Source organism: Chaetodon trifascialis, chromosome 21 (assembly GCF_039877785.1).
Source record: "Chaetodon trifascialis isolate fChaTrf1 chromosome 21, fChaTrf1.hap1, whole genome shotgun sequence".
Taxonomy (NCBI): Eukaryota; Metazoa; Chordata; class Actinopteri; order Chaetodontiformes; family Chaetodontidae; genus Chaetodon; species Chaetodon trifascialis.
The window spans coordinates 4,320,390-4,343,911 of record NC_092076.1 but is presented as its reverse complement, the minus strand read 5'-3'; the positions used below and the strand labels follow the sequence as shown (position 1 = coordinate 4,343,911).

General features: G+C 46.9%; 3 protein-coding genes across 16 annotated transcripts in view; 1 reads left to right on the top strand and 2 right to left on the bottom strand.

The window, feature by feature from the left end:
* Window positions 1-1,547: 1,547 nt before the first annotated feature.
* On the bottom strand, window positions 1,548-7,354 carry lsm12b (LSM12 homolog b). Its single transcript, XM_070990448.1, has 5 exons — window positions 7,187-7,354; window positions 5,219-5,352; window positions 4,636-4,745; window positions 3,191-3,317; window positions 1,548-2,159 (listed from the first exon to the last, which is right to left on the bottom strand). The coding sequence occupies exons 1-5, from the start codon at window positions 7,311-7,313 to the stop codon at window positions 2,067-2,069; spliced, it is 591 nt and encodes a 196-aa protein (XP_070846549.1). The 5' UTR covers window positions 7,314-7,354; the 3' UTR covers window positions 1,548-2,066.
* A 251-nt stretch (window positions 7,355-7,605) lies between these two features.
* g6pc3 (glucose-6-phosphatase catalytic subunit 3) lies at window positions 7,606-11,064 on the top strand. Its single transcript, XM_070990897.1, has 6 exons — window positions 7,606-7,933; window positions 8,665-8,771; window positions 8,871-8,961; window positions 9,076-9,194; window positions 9,324-9,465; window positions 9,554-11,064. The coding sequence occupies exons 1-6, from the start codon at window positions 7,716-7,718 to the stop codon at window positions 9,894-9,896; spliced, it is 1,020 nt and encodes a 339-aa protein (XP_070846998.1). The 5' UTR covers window positions 7,606-7,715; the 3' UTR covers window positions 9,897-11,064.
* Window positions 11,065-11,070: 6 nt separating this feature from the next.
* The window catches only part of tanc2b (tetratricopeptide repeat, ankyrin repeat and coiled-coil containing 2b), a 117,764-nt gene continuing 105,312 nt past the window's right edge, over window positions 11,071-23,522 (bottom strand). For 11 of the 14 annotated variants that reach the window (XM_070990882.1, XM_070990884.1, XM_070990886.1 and 8 more), the window contains 10 exons: window positions 22,865-22,958; window positions 20,947-21,080; window positions 20,734-20,857; window positions 19,873-20,048; window positions 19,160-19,292; window positions 18,253-18,282; window positions 16,775-16,866; window positions 16,400-16,546; window positions 16,114-16,214; window positions 11,071-15,994 (listed from right to left, as the gene is read on the bottom strand). In XM_070990882.1, coding sequence (XP_070846983.1) covers window positions 13,924-15,994; window positions 16,114-16,214; window positions 16,400-16,546; window positions 16,775-16,866; window positions 18,253-18,282; window positions 19,160-19,292; window positions 19,873-20,048; window positions 20,734-20,857; window positions 20,947-21,080; window positions 22,865-22,958 — 3,102 coding nt within the window. In that variant the 3' untranslated portion in view covers window positions 11,071-13,923. The remainder of the gene's footprint in view (window positions 15,995-16,113; window positions 16,215-16,399; window positions 16,547-16,774; window positions 16,867-18,252; window positions 18,283-19,159; window positions 19,293-19,872; window positions 20,049-20,733; window positions 20,858-20,946; window positions 21,081-22,864; window positions 22,959-23,522) is intronic. The other 3 variants (XM_070990883.1, XM_070990885.1, XM_070990896.1) reach the window with 1 other exon arrangement.

Genomic DNA, 23,522 nt, shown 5'->3' with positions numbered 1-23,522 from the left:
CTCTGATCACTTATCAATCCTCTTTCACTCACCAAGAAAAAACGCCGAACACTCGCTGCTTCTCTGTAACTGAGTACATTTACTCAACTACCGCACTTTATTCTACTTTTGAGTGACTTGTACTTTTTACTTTCAATGGAGGACTTTTACTTGTAACGGAGTATTTTCACAGTGGCGTATCAGTACTTTTACTTCAGTAACTGACCACAGTACTTCCTCCATTAGTTTTTATATCGAAGCAAATTGACAAATTTGGGCCCTGAGAGGACATGCAGGCATTTTTCTGACATTTTATAGACTAAAAGTTTGCAGAATAGAAAAAATGATCAATATTTTCATCCTTATTTCACATAATTACTTACTTTGTACATTAAACTTTAAATACAAATATCAACTTAATTATAACTTACATGTAAAATATGGTGCATGTGTGTATAAAAACTATTATTAGAAGCATAAATTAGTTGCATCTTTACAAGCTGCATTACATAACAACATTAAAACTGTAGTTGTTGTATTTTTGCATTACTTGTATTTAAGTAACAGACTATAATCAATACCATGAAATACTTTTTTTTAATTTGGGGTTTTTTGGTACCTGTGGCTGCAATTTGGATGCTGCTGTTGGAGCCAGCTTGTTCCCACTGAAGTCCAGCAGCCAGGTGCCCGGGGGGACACTGAGGGGGACCTGGACCAGACCTCATGCCTGGCAGCAGCACCGAGTTTAGAAGAAGAGTGATGCAGCGCTTAGAAGCATCTTTGTTTAGAGAAGCTGCTTCAGCGGCACCATGCTGATGATACTGATGTCACTGCAGTGAATATGTCTGATTAGAGAAGGATTATGGGCTTCAGCAGACCATCACAAACAGAACCTGGTCTGTGCTGGACCTTCTCCTGAAATAAGGCTTCACATCTGCAAACATGACGCTATTTTTCTACTGAGAGCAGTTACCTTTTCTTTAGCAGTTACCGTTTCTGCATCACATCACTTGAGATAAGGCAGATTAACTAAATCCTTCAGGATGAAGATAATTAAGGTACAAATGATGGGAAAGATGACTGGACTCACACGTTCCTCATAATGAAACATCTTTTGTGAATTAAAATGATACCAATAGTATAAAATACCAGCAGCACTGTGGGCAAAAAAACTACCATCAAACCAGCCTGAGTGACATTTTGCAGTACTCAGTACAGACACATCAGCACTGTTCACTGTCTCAACCACAGATTTTAATAAAGATTTCATGCCACTGATTGTCTGTTCAGAGCTCTTTGTTAACCAGAGGGCAGCAGCATCAAACCAGAAGCTGAAACCACCTCAAAGATTCATTTTCACTGTAGTTACACTGAAGCACCACAACCCCCGAAAAGACACCCGAGCGCTGTCCATGAATGACCCCGTCCCGCTCAGACACGTGGACGTGAGCTGCGGCCTTGTCCGTCACCCTGAGGACAGTTAAGGTCGACGGCGGTGGTCGCGTTGAGCTGCTGTTAATGAAAGCATTCTGCGTGAGGCGTTCAAAAAGCTGGTGAAAATTACAGTATTACAGTCAGAATTTTTGTTACTTTTATTTTAGAAAATGTCCTTTAAAGTGTGGCGTTTCAAGTCACATTTTGTTTAAAATACAGAAAATACAGACAGTAGAACATGGATACAGCAAAAAAAGGAAACGATGACAGAAAATAAAGCTAACAAGCCTTTCTGACTGCTCTAGTTTTCTCTTTTTGAAATGGAACTGAAGGCGAGGAAGGAGGGCGGAAAAAGAAAAGGGTTCGGGGACAGGGGGGAGGAGTGGGGGCAGAATGAGACAAGTTAGTTCAGGAAACTATGGTTGCTTTATGGTTCGTGTTTAAATTATTCTTTATAAAGTCTAATTTAAGATTTAATCTTTCCTCTTTCTTTTTTGTCTTTTTCATTTAATGGTATTTTGATCTTGTGGATCCAGGGCCCTCAGCGCTCCTTCCTTGTGGTCTCTGACTGAGGACAAGGAATGCCGACTTCGTCTGGCAGTGGGAACAAAACCACCCGCGTCGCCTTCCCCCGGCCGACCCACGCTGCCAACTCAAGAAGATAAAGTGGAGTCCTTCTGTGTTTGCTGTGCTTGTGAACGTTGCAGGGACTTCTGACTTTCCACGTCTCTAAAATGTTTCTCGACCTGCGAGGACGGAACAACATTTATGAACGCCAATTATGAGAAAAATCAACTCGAACACGTGTGTGTAAAGGAGCAGCTGGCCCAGTAGGAGTCCAATCAGCAGTCAGGGAGTCACAGATAACAGTGAAGCAGGCTGTAAATGACCTCATCGTGTCTGAAAACGCTCCTCGCGTATTTAAACGTTTGACAGCTGGCTGAGCTCAAACAGCTGCTGTGCTTTCGGCCCCCGCACGCTCACACAGGTGCGCTCAGGTCCTGCTCTGATTAGACTTCTGGTCAGGTGACGTCAGGACGCGCATGGCGTGCTCGGCCGTGCCGCTCGTTCATACGGCGACACAGACGAGGTTTACACGCACGCCGTTAATCCAAATGTGACGACGCTGAATTTTCTACGTCTCGCGTTGTGAAAGCAGATCTTCTGGGTCAGATTTGTGGGATCTGCTGATCTAATCTGGGCTTCAGGAGCATGCTTTGGACACTATCTGCCTCTCAGCTGAGGTTTTTACTGCAGTCTGTGACACGCGGCCTCTTTCCTGAAATGCTTCGCGCACGTAAACGTCGTCACTGAATCCGTCTGACGGTCAAACGGCGGTCAGTGTTAGCAGAAGCAGAACGCTGCGGTTAGCCGCTACAAGTCTGTCAAATAAGAGTTTATTAGTCTTTGTTGGTTAACGATGCTCTCGCCTCACAGAGATGACGGTCCGGGTCAATATTAGTGAAATGTGGGCGAGCTGAAATGGAGGCTGTGTTCGAGCTTTAAAGGAAAAATAAAGCTCTTCACAGACGCTGACACGCATCGACCGTCACCAACAGACTGCATGGATTTTCTGCCTCTTCATCATCTGTGACAATAAAATGAGCATCTTTCATTTTGGACTGCTGGTTGGACAAACACAAAGTGATCTGAAGATCTCTGAGAAGCTGAGCCGTGCATTTCATAGAGCGTTCATTACGGTACACACAGTTGCTAGCTGTGGTCTTAAAGCCGTGTGCTGCTGGTGAAATGCCGTGCAGACAGAAAGCATACTTACTATTTTGCGTACATGACTTAAAGCGCTTCCCTCTTTGCCTTTGCAGTTCTCAACCTGGTAAGGCGGCGAGATTACGACGTCGTCCATCACAATAATGTTCTTCTCCTGCCATTTACAGTCTTTGATGCTGCAAAGAAAAGCACAGCTCGTCTCATCTGCGGCTCGAAAGGTTCGTTTGTGAAGCAAACACAGACGGTGGACTTACAAACTGGTTTCCTCACATCTACCTCACCATTCTGCCAGTCCGAACATGATGTCCACTAATAAAACACTGACTACTTCTACGTCAAATACGAGCCACAGACAAACAGAACATCAAAGCCATCACACGAGGAAACAAGTGAATCTCAACTTTTCTCTTTTGTGAACGCACTCAATCACTAAATGTTAGTGATTAACATGAGCTGCTTTTAATCAGAATCCATGTCTGTATAACTTGTCATAAAACATTGGAGCTTATCGATACTGAGGTGGTTCATAATTCAGCTCTGGGACGTGTTTCAGTGCTCAATCCTCAAGATCCAAGAAATGATCAGCTGCTGAACTCAACACGAGCTTCGTTAAAACCAAAACCTGAGACCCGATTGGCTAATGTCAGCATCAGTTTTGTGCTTAATATGACTTCCTCGCTGGATTTCCAGAGCAGACAGATGAGCTGAGTTAATGGTCTCCTTTCCACAACAGAGACGATTTTAATGCAGTGAAATGCTCAAGGGGTGAGGTGAGGGAGTTCATTCACAGGTGACAAACGTCTGCCTCAAACCCAGCAAAGTTTGTCCCCAGCGAAGACGTCTTAGAGACAACGCGCCGTCAGTCCCTCCTGCAGTGTGTTTACTGTTACCTTCACTTTCTAATGAGCAGCATGTTTCTGCTGAGTTACGTCTTTTACAGGATTTGTTTTTCCGTTGAATCTTTGTTTCAGTCTAATAACCGAAACCTAAATCAGAACCTGAGGTCACATTATTTTCAGTCTAATGGGGGGGGGGGGGTCTCTCTCTGAACTAATCACTGCAGGACTAAAATCTGTTTTTTAAGGCAGACGAAGTGAAAACGGTGAAGTGGATGAAAAATGACATGTACTGCGGCTCTTTCTCACAGCAGCTGCTTGTCGACTGGTCGAACAGCATTCAGCTGCCGTTAGGGTCAATTAAGGTCAAGCGAACTTTGGATCAGGTCTAAACAGTCTGGGTTTCACTCTGAACTGTCTAACAGCTTCAAACTGAACTTTGTGTGTCGGGTTCAGGTCGGTTTTAAGCAGAAAGCTTCAGACTGGCTCGAGGTGAGTAAGTAACAGCTGACATAAAATGACTGAAATCAGCATCGTTTCACCTTCTTAACGACACTCTGTGTTATAACTGACACACACGTACTGATAACCTCGACCGAGGCGGGCGAGCAGCTGCCTCCCCCGCCCCGCCGACCCCACAGCAGTGTGAAGTTCTTACGTTTTGTGAATAGTCTGGAATAGCTGTTGGCCCTCCACAGAAACCCCAGCACTGATTGCATAGGCTTGGGACAGCTTGTCCTCCTTTTCTGTCCGTGCTCGATTGGCAAGCTGTGAAGGGTGAAGCAGAACAAAAGGCATTCTTAATATTATTTACCTCAAGAGCTTTGAACAGTGAACACGTTAATCAGTCCATCACAGGCTGTCACATACACATTTCAGCAAAGCCATGAATCCATCTATAAACAATAGGTTTTTCTATTGCTGTGTCCCAGTGCAGAGGCTGGATCCTCACTGAGCTTTATTTCTAGACTGAACACATGATCAGGCTGACAAGGCCGCTACTATTTCACAGGCTCCTCTAAACGCAGCTTTATTTTTTCACCGGCTGGTGCTTTAATGGAGCATTCGCTGACCCTCAACAGCTCATAAAGTCAGGAGATAAAAAGTGAATGTGTGTTACTTCTGAAGAATTAGCCATCATGTGGTCATCAGTCACTGGCAAACAGAACTTGAACAAGATCGATGAAAAGCCGCTGAAAGACAGACATCAGATATTCACACGAGGCCGTTGGTGGACTTACCTTGCTAACATTCAGTGATGCTAGTGGGGGTGGAGTCTCGGTGCGGTCATTTATTATGTCCACATCAGAAACATAGGCTAAGTTGATCAGGATGACGTCGTTGAGGTTTGGCTTACCGCTGGAGGAAGCACATTCTTCGAAAGACCTTAAGTCAAGGCACACACACGACTTGATGGCGGCGGTGTCACGCTGAAATGTGACCCCTGCTGAGCCTGAGCGCCATCACTGAGACTGAACAGAGACGCTCATGACACAGAGAACACGGGCTGGCTAACGCTGACGGGGAAAGGTGGTGCCAGTTACAGCGAAAGGCTACCAAAGGCGGTGCTGCCACCTACAGCACCCACGCATGAATGAATGGACACTTGTGTTGAAATGAAGCACAGCTGATGCACACGCACACAGCAGCAAAGCAACTTCATGTTCAGCGAGTCTGAATGAAAATGCCACTAAATTAATCATCTTTTGAGCCAATTTCCCTCTGACAGCCTCACTTATTTTAGCAGGCTTCATTAAATGAACTCAGCCACGTAATCTCCATCTTTGCTGGTTTGAATTCTTCATTTTTCCACAGTGAAATTTCTGAGTGAACAATTCTAAAAATGTATAAATGAGTGTTTCAGAAACCCCGACAGACCAGGTGCTCACACCACCATCACTCGTCCTGTCAGTCACACGTGCACGACTCGTCAGACTTGTCAGCAGGGCTCTGAGAGAAAACCGGCTTTGCCTGTACTTTACACTAATCTGCGACATATTGATAGCATTAATCCTCTGAATGATCTTGAATTTGTCGGCCCGTTGATCAAAGAAACGAAAAGACACACACTGGGACAGGATGACCTGTAATGACAGCATGACCTTAAAAGTTTGACCTAAGTGGGAACCTCAAGCCAAGTGAAATTTAACTGGTTTGATCTTTGTTTCATCCCGAGCTGTAAATCATTAGACTCAAGTCAGGCCTGTTTAAGAAAGTGCAAAATAAAAGCTCAGGCTCTTCTGGCTTCACTGAAGGCAGAATTTGACTGTGATGTTCAGTTTATCTTGGCCGGCTCTTCTTTGTCAAACATCTTAAACAAATATTACAGATCTCTGATGCCAGCTGTCAAACCTCCACACTGTATTAACTTCATTCATTTGGAGTTTCCCCTCACAGCTTAAGCCAGTCAGTCATGATGTGGCCTACAAGCCATCTACATAATGTTAACACTCACACACACAGGAATGGGTGTAGACATCTCCACCAGCAGGCTAACGTTAGCTTCACAGAACTCATGATGGTTGAATCGTGTTAAAATGAAACAAAACTGTGGCATAATTCACCCCTTTAATAACCAAAGAATTACAATATCACCAGAATCGGGTGAAACATAGTAAAAAGCCCCCCCCTCGATAAGCCTGGGAATGCTAATACCGTTAATTGAGCTAGCAGCGGCAATGTGGGCTTAACCGAAACTTAGCATGTTAGCCGAGCAACAGCTAGCAGATGGTACCGTGGATGTGTGACTGCTAACGAGTCAAAGTAATGCTGCCACAAACTGTGATGCAGATCTGTGGAGAGAAGCCAGCGCGAGGTGCGCTAAACGTCAGTTAGCTTGCTAACTAGCAACGGTTTGTGGCTGCTGAGAGCACACAGCCATGATGCCTTACTAGGACTCGTTGCCAGATAGTGATCCATGTTGAGGTCCGGCAATACAATGAGTGGATTCAAAACACATGCACTTCATAGCAGATATCGAGAAGCCGTGAAACCACTCGGCGACGCCGACAAGGCCTTCGACAGATAAGAGGTGGATGGAGAACTATCTCACGCACGAAAAACATTTAAAACGGACAAAGATATGCAACTCAGCTACCACCAATTACGCCTGCGCGGATCACTATTTGACATATTTTCGGTTACCCTACAGGCCCTTGCAGCCAGGCAGGCCAGTGAGCCGCCCGCAGCTCGAAACCAACAAAGGATACTCAGAGTCAACATCTTAGACTGGTAGTCAAACGCGACGACTTCTCCTTGCAGACGTTGGCCCAAGCAGGTGAGGCAAGAGACATGGCTCCCGACGCTGAAATACTCCCCCGGTCCAGGAGCCGCCATCTTCTCCGCCAGGAAACCGGAGCGCCTGCCTTACGTAAAACGACGCGATGTCGTATTGAGACGAAACCTGGGCGTGTCGAAGGACGTCGCGTTATGCTCATTTATTCTAATACGATGACTTGTATTAACAGTTTTATCCATTTAACGCCACGTTACACAATTGAATCATCTGCTACGTGCTTCGTGCTTCAATTACAAATTAAAAGTAAATTCAATTTAATTAATCGCAGCAGAAAGTTTCGTCATTGTCTCCCGGTCAACCGCTGAAGAGTCAAAATCTCCCCCTACTGGAGACATGACGGTACTGCTACCTCTGCTGCAGCGCTTCCTGAAGTACAAAATAATCAAGATTGCATTTTGATTGTCATCATCGCAGCGTATGTATTGAGAGAGGACGCAGGGATGGAGGGCATTTACACTCAAGGCATCTGGATGGCCGAAAGTCTCCAGCAGAGGACGATAAGTCAAGAAAAAATATGGCTGCTAGTCACTCATATTGGAGACCCTAAAGCAGCCTTCCTGCTCGTCTTTCCCTTCACATATTTCATCAGCAAACGCGCTGGAGTGACGGTGCTTTGGATAGCAGCTATATCGGAGTGGTTAAACTTGGTGTTTAAATGGTAAGGCTAACAGAAGCAGCTAACAAGTTTTAATGTGTAGCTTTTATTACATGTTTAAATGTGTTCTCTTCAACATGTTAGCACGAAGCTAAACGACTCATTGACATTGACGTCAGTCAGTGTCAGGTAGCTACAACAACAGCTGAAGTGTTTTCTTTTTCAATTTTTTTTTTTTCGCAACAGTGAAGTTACAAACAAATTGTGTGTTTTGTTCCGCTAACGTCGTAGCTTCCGGCGAACGCAGTACCACCGCGTACACTATCCGAGGTGAAACAGCGAACAGCGGAACCTTTTATGTACAGCACGGATGATTAGTTATTAATCTAGACGTTTTCTCATTGATTTATCAAAAACCCGATATAAGAGAGGAGAAAAGACTGACTAGAAGGGAAAACTAGTAACATGAATTACTTACCACAACAACGTATTAAGAATAGCTATCATGATTGTTAGGTTTTAACGTGTTAGGTATCATGAAATAATGTTCAACACAGAGCACACTATAACTGCTATTATCATTAGTCTGAAGTGTCGAAAGACAGAGTGGGTAGAAATGAGAAGGAAAATGTGTATTTAATGATTATCAGGGAACAAACAAACAGAAACAGGTTTAATATTCAGAGTACAAACACCACCTGAAGACATGATGTCACACGCTCGAGTACAGTACCTTTATGATACAGAAATGTGCATTATTGTATATTTTGTGTTGTGATTTCAACTTTTCCCAGGATGCTGTTTGGAGAAAGGCCATTCTGGTGGATCAGCGAATCGCGTCTGTTCATCAAGACGCAGCCCAAAGTCCAGCAGTTTTCCTCCACCTGTGAAACCGGCCCAGGTGAGACGTCGTCTGAGAAAGATGCTCATCAGTCGTAGATAGAACATTGAATTCATTGCACAGTCAGAGCTCTTAAGCTGGCGTCTGCGTCTGTCTCAGGCAGCCCGTCAGGACACGCAATGGTGACGGCAGCAGTCTGGTGGGTCGTGGTGTCCTCGCTGGCATCATTTCTGTACTCACGCACTCACAGGTTTGTTCGTTTAAGTAAACAAATATGCTGTTTTGGCTTTGAAAACGTACCGATAAAGACACTGGAGGACATCAGAGCGATCTTTAAGGACTCTCTCTGTCTCTGTGCGTCCAGCATGGTGCTATCAGCTGCTCCCTACCTGCTCTATGTGCTGATGCTGGTGGCAATCGGACTGTCCAGGATCTTCATCCTCGCCCACTTCCCTCACCAGGTCGTTGCCGGATCCATCACAGGTCTGAATACAGTTTCCTCCACATATGTTGTCTCATTTCATAGCATTTCTCTTTCATCCCTTGTCACCACAGAGGTTAAGTGAGAACATTTTCAATGCGAATGTAAACTGATTGAATCGTCTTTGTCAGGTTTCATCCTGGGGATTGTTCTGAGCCGCAGAGTTCCAGAAGGTCGCCCCCTGCTGTTCTTCTTCTGCCTCAGCATCGGCCTGCTGCTGGGCACTCTGATGCTGCACGCTGGACTGCAGTGGCTGGGAATCGACCTCTCCTGGTCAGCCTTTTTGTTGTGTACTGATGAGTCTGTTCAGCTCATGATAAGCTCTGAGAGGTGAACTGGACGTGTTCTTTCTGTTCCACAGGTCTATCGCTTTGGCCAAGAAGTGGTGCAGCCGGGCGGAGTGGATCCGTCTGGACACAGCTCCGTTCTCCTCTCTGACCCGAGACTGCGGGGCCCTTCTGGGATTGGGGCTGGCCCAGTACTGGAAGCCAGGCGGATGGTCTCTGCCTTGGGCCCCGCGGGCTTTGTCTCTGGCCATTTCCTCCATGGGACTGTACCACGTCAACCGCCTGCCGCTCCCGGTCCGGCCTCAAGGCCTCTTCTATGGCCTGGTCTTTGTCAAATTCGTCATCGTGCCTCAGATTGTCATGGTGCTCGTGCCTGGACTGGTTCACCTCTTCACACACAAAAAGAAGAAAGACTAGGAACGATGACAGTTAGAGGTATCTTTCCCTCCTCAAAGGACACTTTCTGTAAACACTTTTAATGTCTCATTAATGTCTGGTTTAGTAGGTGTTGTAAACACTGCGGTAGTTTTTTTGCAGGGTCAAGCTTTTGAATGTTCAGACTTGGTGATGGGTGACATGGCTCTGAAATAATGTCAGGAAGTTTCGGGGTATTTCTGTGAACGATACTCTTGACAATGACAAAATACGGAGTGTAACCTGCCAAAGATTTTGCGACGTTCTGTTGAGTGAATGTCGTTCGTCTGCTTGGTTTCGAGCTCTGCTCTCTCTGGGATTTCTGGCTCCTCGCACTGAACCGGGTGCTTCAGCTTGAGCTGGTGAAATCTGTTGCGTGTAACGCTATGACGTCTTTCATAAACAATTTGGAGCATTCCCATTATAAGCATATGAGTTATTTTATTGTATTAAAAAGGATACCACTACTGCTGCTAAGGGTATATGGCACACCTGTACTTGAGACAGATATCTTTTGTTCTTTTCCCTGTCATTAAGACTTTCTGGTGTTGGGAATTTAACTTTTGTTTACGCAAGAAAGGTCAAAGGAGTAACTCCACTGATTTAAGTATTGCACTCCTACAACGTCTGACAGTAAAAAACAAAAAAGACCAAAATCGATGCAACAGAACCAGAGCTATCAGTTTTATACCACACATTCCTCTCCAGATCAAAACCTGGCACCTACGTTACCCACAATGCAACTCAACCACCAACAGTTTGCTCAGAGATTCAGGTGCACCACGCTCGTATTGGCTAATGTAGCCTCGAGCAGCTAGCTTTGAGCGGAGATGAGGAGCAGCTTACAGACGGTTGGTAAACTCTTTCCAGCTCCAACCGCGCTGACTCAAGTGACATCACATGCTGACTCAAGTGACATCACTGGAGTCAGTTTATATTTGGGTTAAAAGGTCAATGAAATCTAATGGAACACTATTAATTTAAACATGAATACCTTCACTGGTGGTGTGTTCGGGGGTTGTTTTGGATTGCATCACATCGTACAGACGTTTGCTTCTCTGTCGACACACCGGTGTTACGTGTTGTTTTGTGGACCAAAATCATCCAGAATGAGAGGATTACATCTGTGCGTTCTGTTCAAATGATCAGTAAAATAAACGACTGACATGCCGGGCTTGTTTCAGTTGTAACCATTTATAAATATGTTCTTTTTTTTTCCAATACATAGGTTTGACTGTACAGATTACAATCAGTTATCATGAGATAAAAACACATTCTTTTTTATTGTTTTTAATTAAACTTTTTATCACAGCGATCTGAAAGCTCACATTTACAGACAAGAGAACTCTGCTCAGCAAGCAAATACATTAAAATAAAAGAACCTTTTGCTTTTGTCTGGCGAGTCTGAGGGAAAATGATAAGGACAGTTCAGGGATGGCGGCCTCCTCATCTTCATCCGAGCGTCGCGTCGCACACCAGAGTCAGAACACTGCTATACATGTTTCTGCTTGAGCTCATGGAAAGAATAGAACATGCATCAGACTATTTACAGCAACTAATATACACAGACAGCTTGAAACCATACACCCCTCAAATATCCTCAATTTAGAAGTTTTTGTTTAAATTAAGTATAATACAGTTTATACCTTCATTTCCGTAAAGATACGTCGGGCTTCTCTCGGGGAGCAGGTGAAACTGAGAATGAACGTCTCTTTTCTTCATCAGAGAACCGAAACAAAAGGTTACAAACGGTCTATAACTTTTCCCACATGTACAAATAACTTGAATACTCTCCACTTTTTCTATCACTCGACTCCAAATATGGAGCTTCTGTGCACTGAAACCTCAGTCATTCATTTTTTCTGCAGTAGATTCAACTTAATTCCAAGATGTGTGCAACACCAGCGGATCAGACTGGCTGGTTTAGACTTAAATGGATATTTTTTCTTTCTGAACGAACCCGAGCTGGACTGAGTCGGTATATACAACTTGTGCTAGAAAGTCTATACATCTTCACCAGTTTAAAAACGTCGTTTGCTCTTCATATCGTCATTCATCACGGCTTTGTAAATCATACAGTAACAGCGTCTATGATAGTCTGGCATCAGTGGTCAGAGGTCTGACTGATCACACACCCACTTTCTCCAAATTCAACAATCATAACAACAAAGTAAGTAAAATACATAAAGTGCACCCTTAGTTAAGAACTCAACAGGCATTTTTAGTGCAGAAGTGGTGGAATAAAAATGCATCGTGGACAAAGTAACGCGGGAGGAAGGGAAACGTCTGACAGTGGTCGTGTTTGCTTGCTTTTAATCGCTCTCTGAGGAACACAGCGCCGTCATATGCAGGTGAGGGACAAAGGCGAACTTTGACGCTCGCGTGCCACCCGATAAAATCACCTCCTGCGGGGTTTTCCTCTCATCGTCTCACCAGCATCAGTCACTTCACGATGATTTAAGATCCCTGCAGCCAAAGATTCGCACTAGAAACAGATGCGTTGCACTCAGGGCCAGATTTTTTTTGTCTAATACAGCAATCTGTCCTCAAAACAAGCTTTATGAATTCTGCAAAACAACCGCTCGAGCTTCCACTACAGCAGCTGATGCTTTGCCTGTTTATGGAAGCAGATGGTTTAAGCAAGTATTCATGACAGGAAGCTGGTCCAGTATGTCCCACTGCAGCCTCGACAGTTGGTTGGACGTCACTAAGGCATATCATGAGGTCTGTGATACAGTAACGACTCCAGAAAGAAACACAGAAAGTCATGATTTACATATCCGAACCTCAGAAATGATGAGACAGGTGGAGGGACCGTGTGCGATGGTTGAAGAGTTTTAACACCAGCTGAGACTTTAAGACGCGCACAGACACTTCCCGACACTCTGGGGAGGATCTGAATCTATGTGTGCGCTTGTCACCTTAACATTGATACAACTGTTCTGATAATCGATTGATCAGTGCGGTCATCCTCTGCCTCTAGCTCCTCCAATGTGAGGGGTTTCTGTTTCTCTAGCACTGAAAACTGAACATCTTTGGGTTTTGGACTCTCGGTCGGACAAAACGAGACATTTGAAGACGTCACCTTGGACTCCGGATTACGCTGGGCGTGTTTTACTGTTCTCTGCCGTTTTACAGACAAAAAAAAAAAACATCCAAAAATAATCTGCAGATTAATCGATACAGAAAACAACTGTTATTTGCAGCCTTAGTTCAGATCATTGAGGACCTATTGCAGCATTGAAAGCTTTTTTTTTTTTTTTTTTGCATTACACCACAACAAAAACTTTTATTTTGACACAATAGAGGTAATTATATCATTCAAAGTTGGTCAGTGTCCCTCATTTCTTACCCTGGATCCACATCCATGTGACTAGCAGTGGGACACAAAGGCAGGGTTAACAGAATACAATTCAAACGCAAACTATGACTTTTATTTCTATGTACAATATATAACTTAATTATAAATATTGTCATTTTTCTCTAAGTACTGAGTTGTTGAGCCATTTGTATTTTCTGAGCAATGTACAGTATTGAACATATAATATTGTATTACATAGAATAGAGCCTACTAGCAACCTTGGTTAAGAGCACACTTTGAAAGAACAGAAGTTGGATACAGAGTCCACAAGTAGAGTCCGATGATTAGTGCTTTCCCTCCTTCAGTCCCACCTGTTGTGTTCACCTGTGGAACTTTGTGCCACACAACATTTTGGAAGTGCACCGGTCTTTGATTCAGTGTGAGATCAGAGCTGAGGACCCTCCTGTTTTCCTACCTGTGTGCAGAGTATGATAATGAAATAATCGCTTCTCACGGTTAGTTTTGTTTTCGTATGATGTCTGAGAGCTTCGTGTGTGCCAGCTGTGAGGGTTTCTCTCTCACTGGATCTGTCTTTCGTGAGTTCTTTAGAGTGAGTTCGTCCATGTCACGTACACGACGGTCAGCGGCGGCGGCTGTTGAGCTAAATTATTTTTCTCCTCTCACTCCCACTGACAAGCCCAGTCCAACCAACCAATCACAGACAGGCCATCACACATTTGACTCCACAAATGGTCTCTTTGGTTTGATGGGGGAGGTGGGGCCTTGGGTCCGGGAGTCACGCGAGAGCTGGCGGTACATGTTGTCCTGGTAGGCCTGCGCCACGGGCAGAGTCCTCGCCACTTTCACATCCGGGTAGGTGGGCACCTGGCTGACCCGCTCCAGGATGTCCCCGCTGCCACGGGAGCCGTTGGCCAGCTTGCCCAGTGAGGGGGGCTGGGTCTGGGAGTAGTAGTCCTCCTCCAACAGGTGTCCGTTTTGGGCGTTGTTTGTCTTGTTGTAGTAGGCGATGTTGCCCAGCGAGGCGGGGGGGCTGTAGGTGGAGCCTTGCTGGACAAGCTGGCCGGGCGAGGTGGGGCTGATGGCAGAGTCCATGGACGTCATGGCCCTGGACCGCGAGGGCTGATGCAGGTACTGCTGAGTCCGCGCCGTCTTGTCTATGATGCCCATGAAGGGTGTGTTCCGAGAGCGGGTGGTCTCGCCCTGATACAGACCCCCGCCGCCCTGGGAGGGAGAGATGGGAGAGATGTCATCGCAGGTGCGCTCATATGTGGCTTGCAGGGGGATCTCCATCTGCTGAATGGAAGAGGAAGGCCTGAAGCCCGGTGCTAAATTCGAGGTGGATCCAGTTGAGATGTTGTTGCTCGAGGGGGAGAATCGAAGGCCCACGCTCTGAGAATGGATGAGAGGCCTGGGGGTGGGCACGTGCTGCTTCATCTCGGTAGTATTGGCACTGACCGGGCGTCTCACCATATGGGGGATTTCGGGAGAGCCCAGCTGGCAGGGGGGCACGGCATTGGCGCGCTCCAGTACGTGTTCGGAGACTGGGTAGTAGGCGGCTGACTGGCTGCGGCTTATCTGAGGTGTCTGGCTGTAACGGATGCCCCCCGGGCCCCCGCTGCTGGCGCGGTAGGCAGAGGAGGGGCGCTGGGGTAGCTCATCCTTCAACAGGCCCGACTCCATAACCCCTCCTCGGCCGCCGTGCTGACAGAGGGCCCCAGAGCTGAGGCTTGCCTGGACCTGGGGCATTGACCGTCCATCCAGGGAAGGCTGGTACACAAGCCGGCTTTCCACGTCCACTGAGCCCCCTTGGTAGCGACCACCGATGGAGTGGCCCATCTGGCCCCCGTAAAGGCTGTTGCCCATCACGTTGCTGGGCTGATTCGTGCGGACTATTTGGGCTATGGAAGGCTGAAGACGGAGGCCTTGGGCTTGGTGGTGCTGGGAGGACAGCGAGGGCTGTGAGCTCAGCTGGAATGAACGCTGGCTGCTCATCTTGGAGAGGGGGGACTTGGGGCGGCCGGGGAGCTGCTCCGTCTGGTAGCGTATGGGCGAGCCGGACTGGGACCTGTACAGACAAACGCTCTCTACTGGAGGACTGGCTCTGTACTGCGCAGCCCGACGTAAAGGGGAAGGCGGCGGGCTCTGGTGATCCATCCCCTGACCCCCAGTACCCATAGAAGGCGGGCTGAAGCCGTAGGACTGCTGGTGCACCGGGGAGGTATGAGGCGGGCTGTGCCGGTAGTGCGAGTTCTGATGTGTCGGGGAGAGGGAGGGCGATGTGGGCTGGTATGTCCCGCGGGTTGGAGAGGACATGGAGGAGGAGGTGGGGTGATATTCGTAGGGCTGGCCCATGGGTGAGCCCCCCCCTAGGTAGATCTGATCTGGATGTGTGGGGGACAGCGGTGGGCTCTGGATGATGGGAAGGCTGGAAGGATTGCTGTGAGACTCAGGTGGAGGCAGACCCACAGACATGGCCTCCAGCTCCTGCTCCAGGTAGTCCTCATCCTCAAACAGGTCCTGGACGGGCTCCATGTCCTCCAGACGGGGCTCCGGGGGAGGGGGAAGAGGCATAGACAGGGACAGGGACTCCTCCTCTTCGGGGGGAGGCGTAGGAGGTGGGGAGGGAGGAGGCTCCAGCTCCAGGTCCTGCTGCTGGTGCTCCTCCTGGTTGAGCTGGTGACACTCCTCCTCCACCCTCTGGAGCAGCCGCTGGATCTCTCGGTTGTTGGGGCACTGCTTTATGGCTTCATTCAGGTCCTCTAAGGCCTCAGGAAATTGTCTGGAAACAAAAGACGGTCATTTTAAAGTCACATTTGTCCAAAATCGCTAACGACTGACATGGTGTCCACACTGTAGCTCCGGGGACACTTTAACATGCATTTCATGGGCGGAGCGTACCTGCTGCTACGCTTGGCGCGTGCCCTGGCATAGTATGCCTCATAAGATTTTGGTTTCAGTTCGAGTGCCTTAGTAGCAAATTCCTCAGCCATCCCAAAGTCCTGCAGAGATTGAACACAAGAGAAAACTAAACTCCCAAAACATACAAAGACAGGAAAATATGGCCGACAGCATTATCTGCTATATTGTTCAGTTATTTAATCTGATAAATGTTGCAGATGTCTGCTCCAGTAAATCCCTGAGACGGTGACATTTTGCCATTTTTCCCCGTCCTTCGCCGACTTACGTTCATTTTCCTCCGACATCGGGAGAGGTTGAGGAAAAGTGACACTTTGAGTTCCCTGAATGTCTTGAGGTCCTCGCTGAAGCCTTCGCGTGGAAACTTTTTGAGGGCGTACTGATAGCGCTGTGCTGCCTCCTTCACCTTCCCCTTCTGCCAGACAAACAGAAAGAAGTCTGGTTAACCTCCCCTGCTTGTCTTGTTTTCACTGAAGGTTAACTGTGAGAGAATTCTATATATATAAGACTCATTTTCTACCATATACAACACATTATTTTTACCTTTTACTTGAAGTCTATATTGCTCATAATGGCAGTATATTTTTTAATTTCACACTTCAAATCACATCTGTAATTAAAACCATGAAACGTGCTCTCCGACCTTGTAGAAGCTGTCCCCCTCCTCGATGAGTTTGCTGAGTAAGATGATCATGATGTCGGGTTTGGAGGTGGCCATGGCCCATGTGGCTGGACCTGGGTAACACAGGAAGGAGCAGATGAAAAAAAAAAAAAAAAAAAAAAACCACAGTGAGAAAGACACACAGAAAAAAGCAGAGGAGGACGAAGGGAGGAGCGACTGGGAGTCACGCCACACACAACGATAATAACGGGTGAGGACGACAGCCAAGATGGGGGATGGAGGAGAAAAGACAGGCAATCCACTGCAGAGGAAATATTACAAAAACCTGCTCTGACACCTCGAGAGCACTGAGACCTCGCTATGGGACGTCTCACCTGGGTCAAATACCATTTGCCAATAATGCTGAGCTTTTCTTTAATGCTGCTTCAAGTTAAATTTGCCTAATCGGAGAGCAGAATGAGCACATTTTGATCGCTCTCAAGTACCAGAATTTGCAATTATCTGCAAATATGTTTTGGCCCAGGCAAACCCAGAGCACACGCAGAGTAAAAAACAAACAAACAGTGAGATAATCACGTCGTCACGTCTTTCCATCGAGACACATTTTCTGGTCTTGTCAAGAAGTGCAGATGAACAGTAATTCTTAGTGCTAGTGGCCGATTCAGGGATGTGATCAAGAGCAGCGGAAAAGCAGGAAAAGCTCCCGGTGAATGCGAACGGGAGCGGCGTGTTTAAAAAGAAAAGGAAGAAGAAAAAAAGACGCTTCATCCCTGCAGACTGCGTTATGGCTGAAAAATCCAAGAAAAATCCCTGACTGAAACTGATGTGTCTTTTCTGTATCTGCGCAACAGCAATCCTTGACACATGTACACACACACGCACACACACACACACCACGGGGATGAAAAGGAGGGGATCTTGCACGAGGAGACACAGGGCGGGTACAATAAACAAAAGAGGCAAGCAGGAGGGATATAACAGGGCTCTGCAGGCGTTAGCTGTCCCCTGAGCTGGTGGTGGTGGTGAGGGTGAGGGTGAGGGTGGGAATGCCGCTGACTAGCCTGGCTGACACTGTGGAAACGTCTGGAAGATGGACGATGCACAGTACAGTGGTTTATCACCTCAGTCTGTGGTGGCGGTGGCACAGAGGAATTACAAACACATGCATTTTCTGCTAGATCACGACCACGCAAGTGTTACTGAGGCCTTCCGTCATGCATCTGTGGGATGGAAAGGTCGACACCTCGGTACGACGTCGCAGGCTGGAGGCCGGGCATGCTGTCATTAACCACTTGGACGTTAGCATCTACCTCTAGGCAATCCCGACTGCATCACTGTCAGTGCTAATACCTTTGCATGTTATTATTTGTGAAGGTTTGAGAAGGTTTTGGTAGCTAAGCTGGCCTGCCGACACTTAGGACGACACAGACAACACAGAGAGAGGAGATAGAGCTGTCAAAATGCCTGGTGGGGTGAGAAGTCGACAGCCTTGGCTTTACCTCGGGGCCGACTGGGCAGCGTCTGACATCCTGGGGCCGGAGAGAGAGGCGGGGGATAGGGGCAAGAGGGAGAGGGGCGGGAGGGGAAGGAGGAGGAGGAAGGAGGAAGGAGGTCATGAGCAAGGGAAGGAGTGTAAGTGGGAGGGCGGAGCGAGGGGTGGGGCAGAGTTGCCAGAGAGAAACGGCAAGAAGGTGAGAGAGAAAGAGAGGTGATGGCAGTGGTGGTGGAGGAGGAGGAGAAGTGAGAAAAAAGGAACACAAAAAGAAGCAGCAGTGAGAAGCGGAGATAAGTGCCTGAGCGGAAAAGAAAAACATACCGAAAAGAAACACCGCAAGCGCTAATAACAACCTGTCTCTGAGCAACCGCGGGGGAACAGAGAGACAGAGCATGTGATCGAGGGAGAAACTGGGAGATAGCGTGAGCGATAGAGACAAACAGAGGCACCGAGAAAACATGACAGAGAGAGAGAGAGCAAAACAACACAGCGGCAAGAGTAGTACGATAAAAAGAAACACACATCAGAGCCATAAATAGCTGAGGAGAAGCAGCACGATGCGGCAGCGGAGGGGGCGGATGACATACAGGAGCAGGAAGTGGTTTAAGCTGCATGGAGACACAAACCCCGATCCATGGCTGATCGCAGCAAAATGCTACAATGCTCCGCAATGACCAGCAGGGAAGTGTGCACTTAAAAGGAAGTGCGCTTTCATCTCTGGCTTCTCCCTTCATTGTCTTTCATGCAGCTCATGCTTGAACTCCAGCGCGTGACCTTTTCAACCAAAATACAATCTCAAGTTGTGTCTCATTTCACGGCAGGCAAATAACCTTTGGACAAGGATGCTGCATCTAAAAGAGGTCCTTTGTGAGCTAAACGGTGGGCTCTTCACTCTGCTCACCCGCTCTTACCTATCTTGGCTCCTTTCTTGAGCAGGGCGACCACCACCGACGTGTTTCTGCAGCCCACCGCCCTGTCGAGAGGACGCATCCCGCTGTAGTCTACGTGCTCTATCATGGCCCCGTGGTCCACCAAGAACTGGACCTGAAAAGACAAAGAAACATGGTGAGAACAGCTGGGCAACTTTTTAAAGAACACTCGTCCAAGAACTCCCTCATCTGCTCCAGACGCCGCTTCCATCTCATCTTTCTCACATTGAGAGAGGTGCAACATTTCAAACCCAAACTGGCTCTTTGAGGAAGCATCTGACGCCAAATTTTGGTACTTGACAGTGTGATACTGACACATCTCAGTTTGCACCAAACAAGAATTAAAGATTCCCTCCAAGCATGTTTTGAGATACATAAAGATGCTCTGCAGGGAATAATGATTCATATCTGATGCTGTTTTTCCACAAAAATGCGGTTACATCTGCTCGTTCTCCCTCACCGAAAAACCAGGATCTACTTTATGTCGATGCTGAAAGTTAAAATACTAAAAGCAAGATGTCTCCTCCTTCGTACGTTGGATATTGGACCGTGATTGGCTTAAATGAGTCAAATTTAAGGCGAGTGCAGACAAAGTTCCCTCTTCACCAGATGAATATGAGCAACACCCGTCTGCACAGTGAAGGTCAAACACATTTCTGAGCAGAGGTTCGATGCCCCGCCCTTTGGCCACTTACCACCTCAGAGTCTCCGTAGAAGGCGGCGAGGTCGAGGGGCGTGCGTCCGTTCTTGTCTGCGTGGTCGGTGGCGGCTCCGCTCTCCACCAGGCAGCGGACGACAGGTAAATGGCCTTTCAGACAGGCCCAGCTCAGAGCGGTCAGACCCTCCTTATCCATCAGAGACAGAGAGGCTCCTGGGAAAGCAAACGGCAGCAGTGACACACAGCCAGGCGTCCTTCACTCTGGATTCTTTTAAGCGGCTAAACGCGCTCCATCTGTGTGGTTTGTCATTTCCATTATTTCATATCTAACTGCTTAATTCGTTTTCATGGATTTTTTAAAATCTGTTGCTGATTTAATTTGGCTGTAATTACTGTAAACACAATTTGAAAACAGTAATTATGCTCTTTTTTTATTAGTGCGGTGACTACGTGCTTTTTCTGAATGACTGTAGGAGAGACAAATATGAGTTTTTTTGTTCTTCGTTCAGACATTAGGACTGGAAACATTCACACTTGTTATGAAGTCTCCTCAGTTTTCTCCTCAGCGTTTCCACGGATGCGTCAAATCTGACTCAACTGTACGTCTGTCAGGTCGGACTTTTTGTGTTTGCATCCAATCCAAATAGGGAGAGACGCAGAGGAACTGCTGTCAGAACAGGCTGAGAGCAGCAGCAAAGTGATCGGAGTTAAGAAGACGTGTTTAACGGAGCAGTTCAAGAGGACGACATTAACCGCTGTCATTTTGATTTACAGACCTCATTTCTGACTCTGAACACCAAAGATAAAGATATTAATTTCCTTTGCTACCAATCTATTCAACATCTGTATTATATTGGATATTTTGCGTTCATGTCATAATGCTTGAAGCCTGTTTTACCTTGAGCCAGTAAGAACTCAACAGTCCCGAGATGTCCCTCTGAGGCGGCCATCATTAGAGGAGTACGACCCTGCTTGTCAGCCAGGTTGACATCTGCGCCGTGTGTGAGGAGGAGGTCCACGATCTGAAACAGCCAAACACGGCGCCCACTAAGCAAAACGTAGTCCTGGTGAACTTTATCCACTCGATTCAAAGCCAGCGCATTCAACTAACCTGCCAGTGTCCCTGTCGGACGGCGCTGAACAGCGGGACGATGCCTCTCCTGTTGGGCTGGGCCACGGCTGCGCCCTGCTCCAGTAACAGACGACAAACCTCCAGCTTCCCCCGACCGGAAGCCGCAGTCAGAGCTGGACGCACAAACACAGTGAATGAGGGCTGAGACGATGAACGTGGTGGATAGAAATCAGGTTTTTAGTTCTTCTGGTTGCCTTCATGCACTTGATTTTTGTCAGAAGAGGCAGGAGGACGCCTACAAAGTCATTACCAAACCTGCAATAACTGATACTTTCAGCCAATCGGGAGCTGTAGAAATGAGTTGTGAACACCTTGAGAACACATCATCGCCTTATGAGTTGAACTTGTTAGCAAATACATCCAGCAGTTAAAGAGCAACTCTGTCAGTCATTCAGAGTCGTGTTTGTGTCCACCTGGTGAATGCTGGATGATGACTGGCCAATAATCACTCTCTCCTAGCTCTGTTTTTGGTTTTTATCACCTCCTGAGGGAAATATCCGAGTCTTTAGCTGCTAAATGCTCCACTGTGTTCACCAGTTAGTTGCTAATTGCATCTGAGCAGCTAAAGTGCAGTGGGTTTTTAGAGCTTTTTTCGCTGAAAACAGCTGCCGCCTGTGGCCAAAAACGATCCTATGAGAGCGGTGAGACTGAACCAGAACAGTAAAGGTGCAGCCTGACACCAAACAATGAGCTGAAACTCAGAGAGCTGCAGGTCCAGGGGATAATTCTCTGAATCTCTACGAGTGACCGCTTTAATATTGTTTTTGTCGTTTTCATACATTATCATTATGCGAAAAAATATTGTAGAAGAAGAAGAAGAGGAGAAGAAGATTAGGACAGAGGAGTATACCCGTGACACTTTGGCCTTTGAAAAGACATCCTCTCAAATGTAAAGATTATAACTGGAATAATTTAAACTGAGGGAACAAATCTCTTTTAAGTAGAGTGGCAGCAGCCCCAGAGGGGTGGAGGGCTGACCCCAGTTTCAACTGTAATCCAACCGATACTGTAGCTCTGAGGCCGATACTGACTGGGTTTAAAAAAAAAAATCTGATGCAGTGGAAAAATCACCTTGTCAATGCCCTCTGGTGGACAAACTATGTAATGACACTGCCTCTGAATGACCATTTCTATAGTCTAAGTTCTTGTTACTTCTCAGCTGACTGACATCTGCAGTGAGAATCATCCGACTTATCGGCCTGGCTTTAGTTTCAGCCCGTCGACTCTCTGCTGGAAGGACGCTTTGATCTGCACAGCTCAGCAAGTACATCTGCACGAGCCGTTACGCCTCCAGCTGCTGTAAACAATAATGTATTTTCAGCTGACCTATCCGGTAACACTGCGATTACAAGTCATCCTCCAGAACAACTGTCATCCTTATAAACAATGAAAACAGGGCTGAGTGAGTCCTTCAGCTGACAGTGAGGAGCAGCGTTCCCATCAGGGCGGCCGGGGGAATAAGCAATGAGCTTTGATAGCTTTAGTTTACAATGATACAGTACATTTCCCACCAGCCTGCCACAGGGCAAGCCATTTCTGGGCGCCCTGGATCACACTCACCCCCCCCCCCCCGCCTCCCCCTCCTCTGTGTGAGCCCAGCCCCGTCTGTGCTCCAATGACACCACTGCACTGCCATCAGCATCTGACGCAGCAGCAGCAGCAGCAGCAGCAGCAGCAGCAGCAGCTGCAGACACACAAGAACGATCTCTCATATCCGCACTGCAGCGCTCCGCCTCGCGCAGACCAACCCTGAGTCTCAGGACAAACTAGTGTCTTTTTGCATCAAGTCCAGGGATTTCACAGCTACATGAACCACTAAGCATTCGCAGCCCTCCGTCAGGGCTACACGCAGGGTTTTATTGGAGTACTAATGTCTGGCTGCAGCAGGTATTCCCACCTGTCTCCCCCCACAGAGTGTCAAAGTTATTGATCTGGGCCCGCTCCACCTCCTCTTCGTCTTTCTCTGGCAGGTCCAGCAGATAGGACACGATCTGATGGGGGACAAGATTCGAGAAGACTCAGATTAATGTCCAAGTTTATTTCAAACAGATAAAAGATAAGAATAAAACCACCTGTTATCATAAATGTACTTTCCTTGAATTGAATTTTATTGAAAAGGCTGAATTTACATGACTGACAGTCATCATTAGCAACGACATCAATCACCAGACCTCCTTCAGCTTCAGCCTTTTTAAAGCCTCAGGATTTACCACATACAGTTGATTCACACATGGCTCCTCTCGCCCTTAATTGGCCCTCTTTACATCTTTCTATCTCCATAACTTCCATCATACTCCCAGTCTTTGTCCTCCCTCCTTCACTCTCTGTAAAATTCAAATTAGTGTAAGTTTACTGGTCCGCAAAGAGATTTGTGCTTCCTCTCTGAGTCTGTTTGATTAAATATTTCACCGTCTGATTCGTCTCTCTTGGCGCTCACATTTACTGTGTTTTGAAAATTAAACTGCAGTCAAACATCTGATAAATGTATCAGGGTATTACTAAGAAAAGTAGCGTCATGCGTCTCTGAATTATTGTAAAAAAACGAACATTTCCAT

What these genes read in the sequence shown, in the direction of transcription:
- g6pc3 (XM_070990897.1), top strand. Translation starts at nt 7,716, where the DNA reads ATGGAGGGCATTTACACTCAAGGCATCTGGATGGCCGAAAGTCTCCAG. An exon ending in TTAAACTTGGTGTTTAAATG is followed by an intron (nt 7,934 to 8,664) that starts GTAAGGCTAACA and finishes AACTTTTCCCAG; the next exon opens with GATGCTGTTTGGAGAAAGGC. An exon ending in CTGGGAATCGACCTCTCCTG is followed by an intron (nt 9,466 to 9,553) that starts GTCAGCCTTTTT and finishes TCTGTTCCACAG; the next exon opens with GTCTATCGCTTTGGCCAAGA.
- lsm12b (XM_070990448.1), bottom strand. Translation starts at nt 7,313, where the DNA reads ATGGCGGCTCCTGGACCGGGGGAGTATTTCAGCGTCGGGAGCCATGTC. An exon ending in CATCACTGAATGTTAGCAAG is followed by an intron (nt 4,746 to 5,218) that starts GTAAGTCCACCA and finishes CACCCTTCACAG; the next exon opens with CTTGCCAATCGAGCACGGAC. An exon ending in TTCCAGACTATTCACAAAAC is followed by an intron (nt 3,318 to 4,635) that starts GTAAGAACTTCA and finishes TTTTCTTTGCAG; the next exon opens with CATCAAAGACTGTAAATGGC.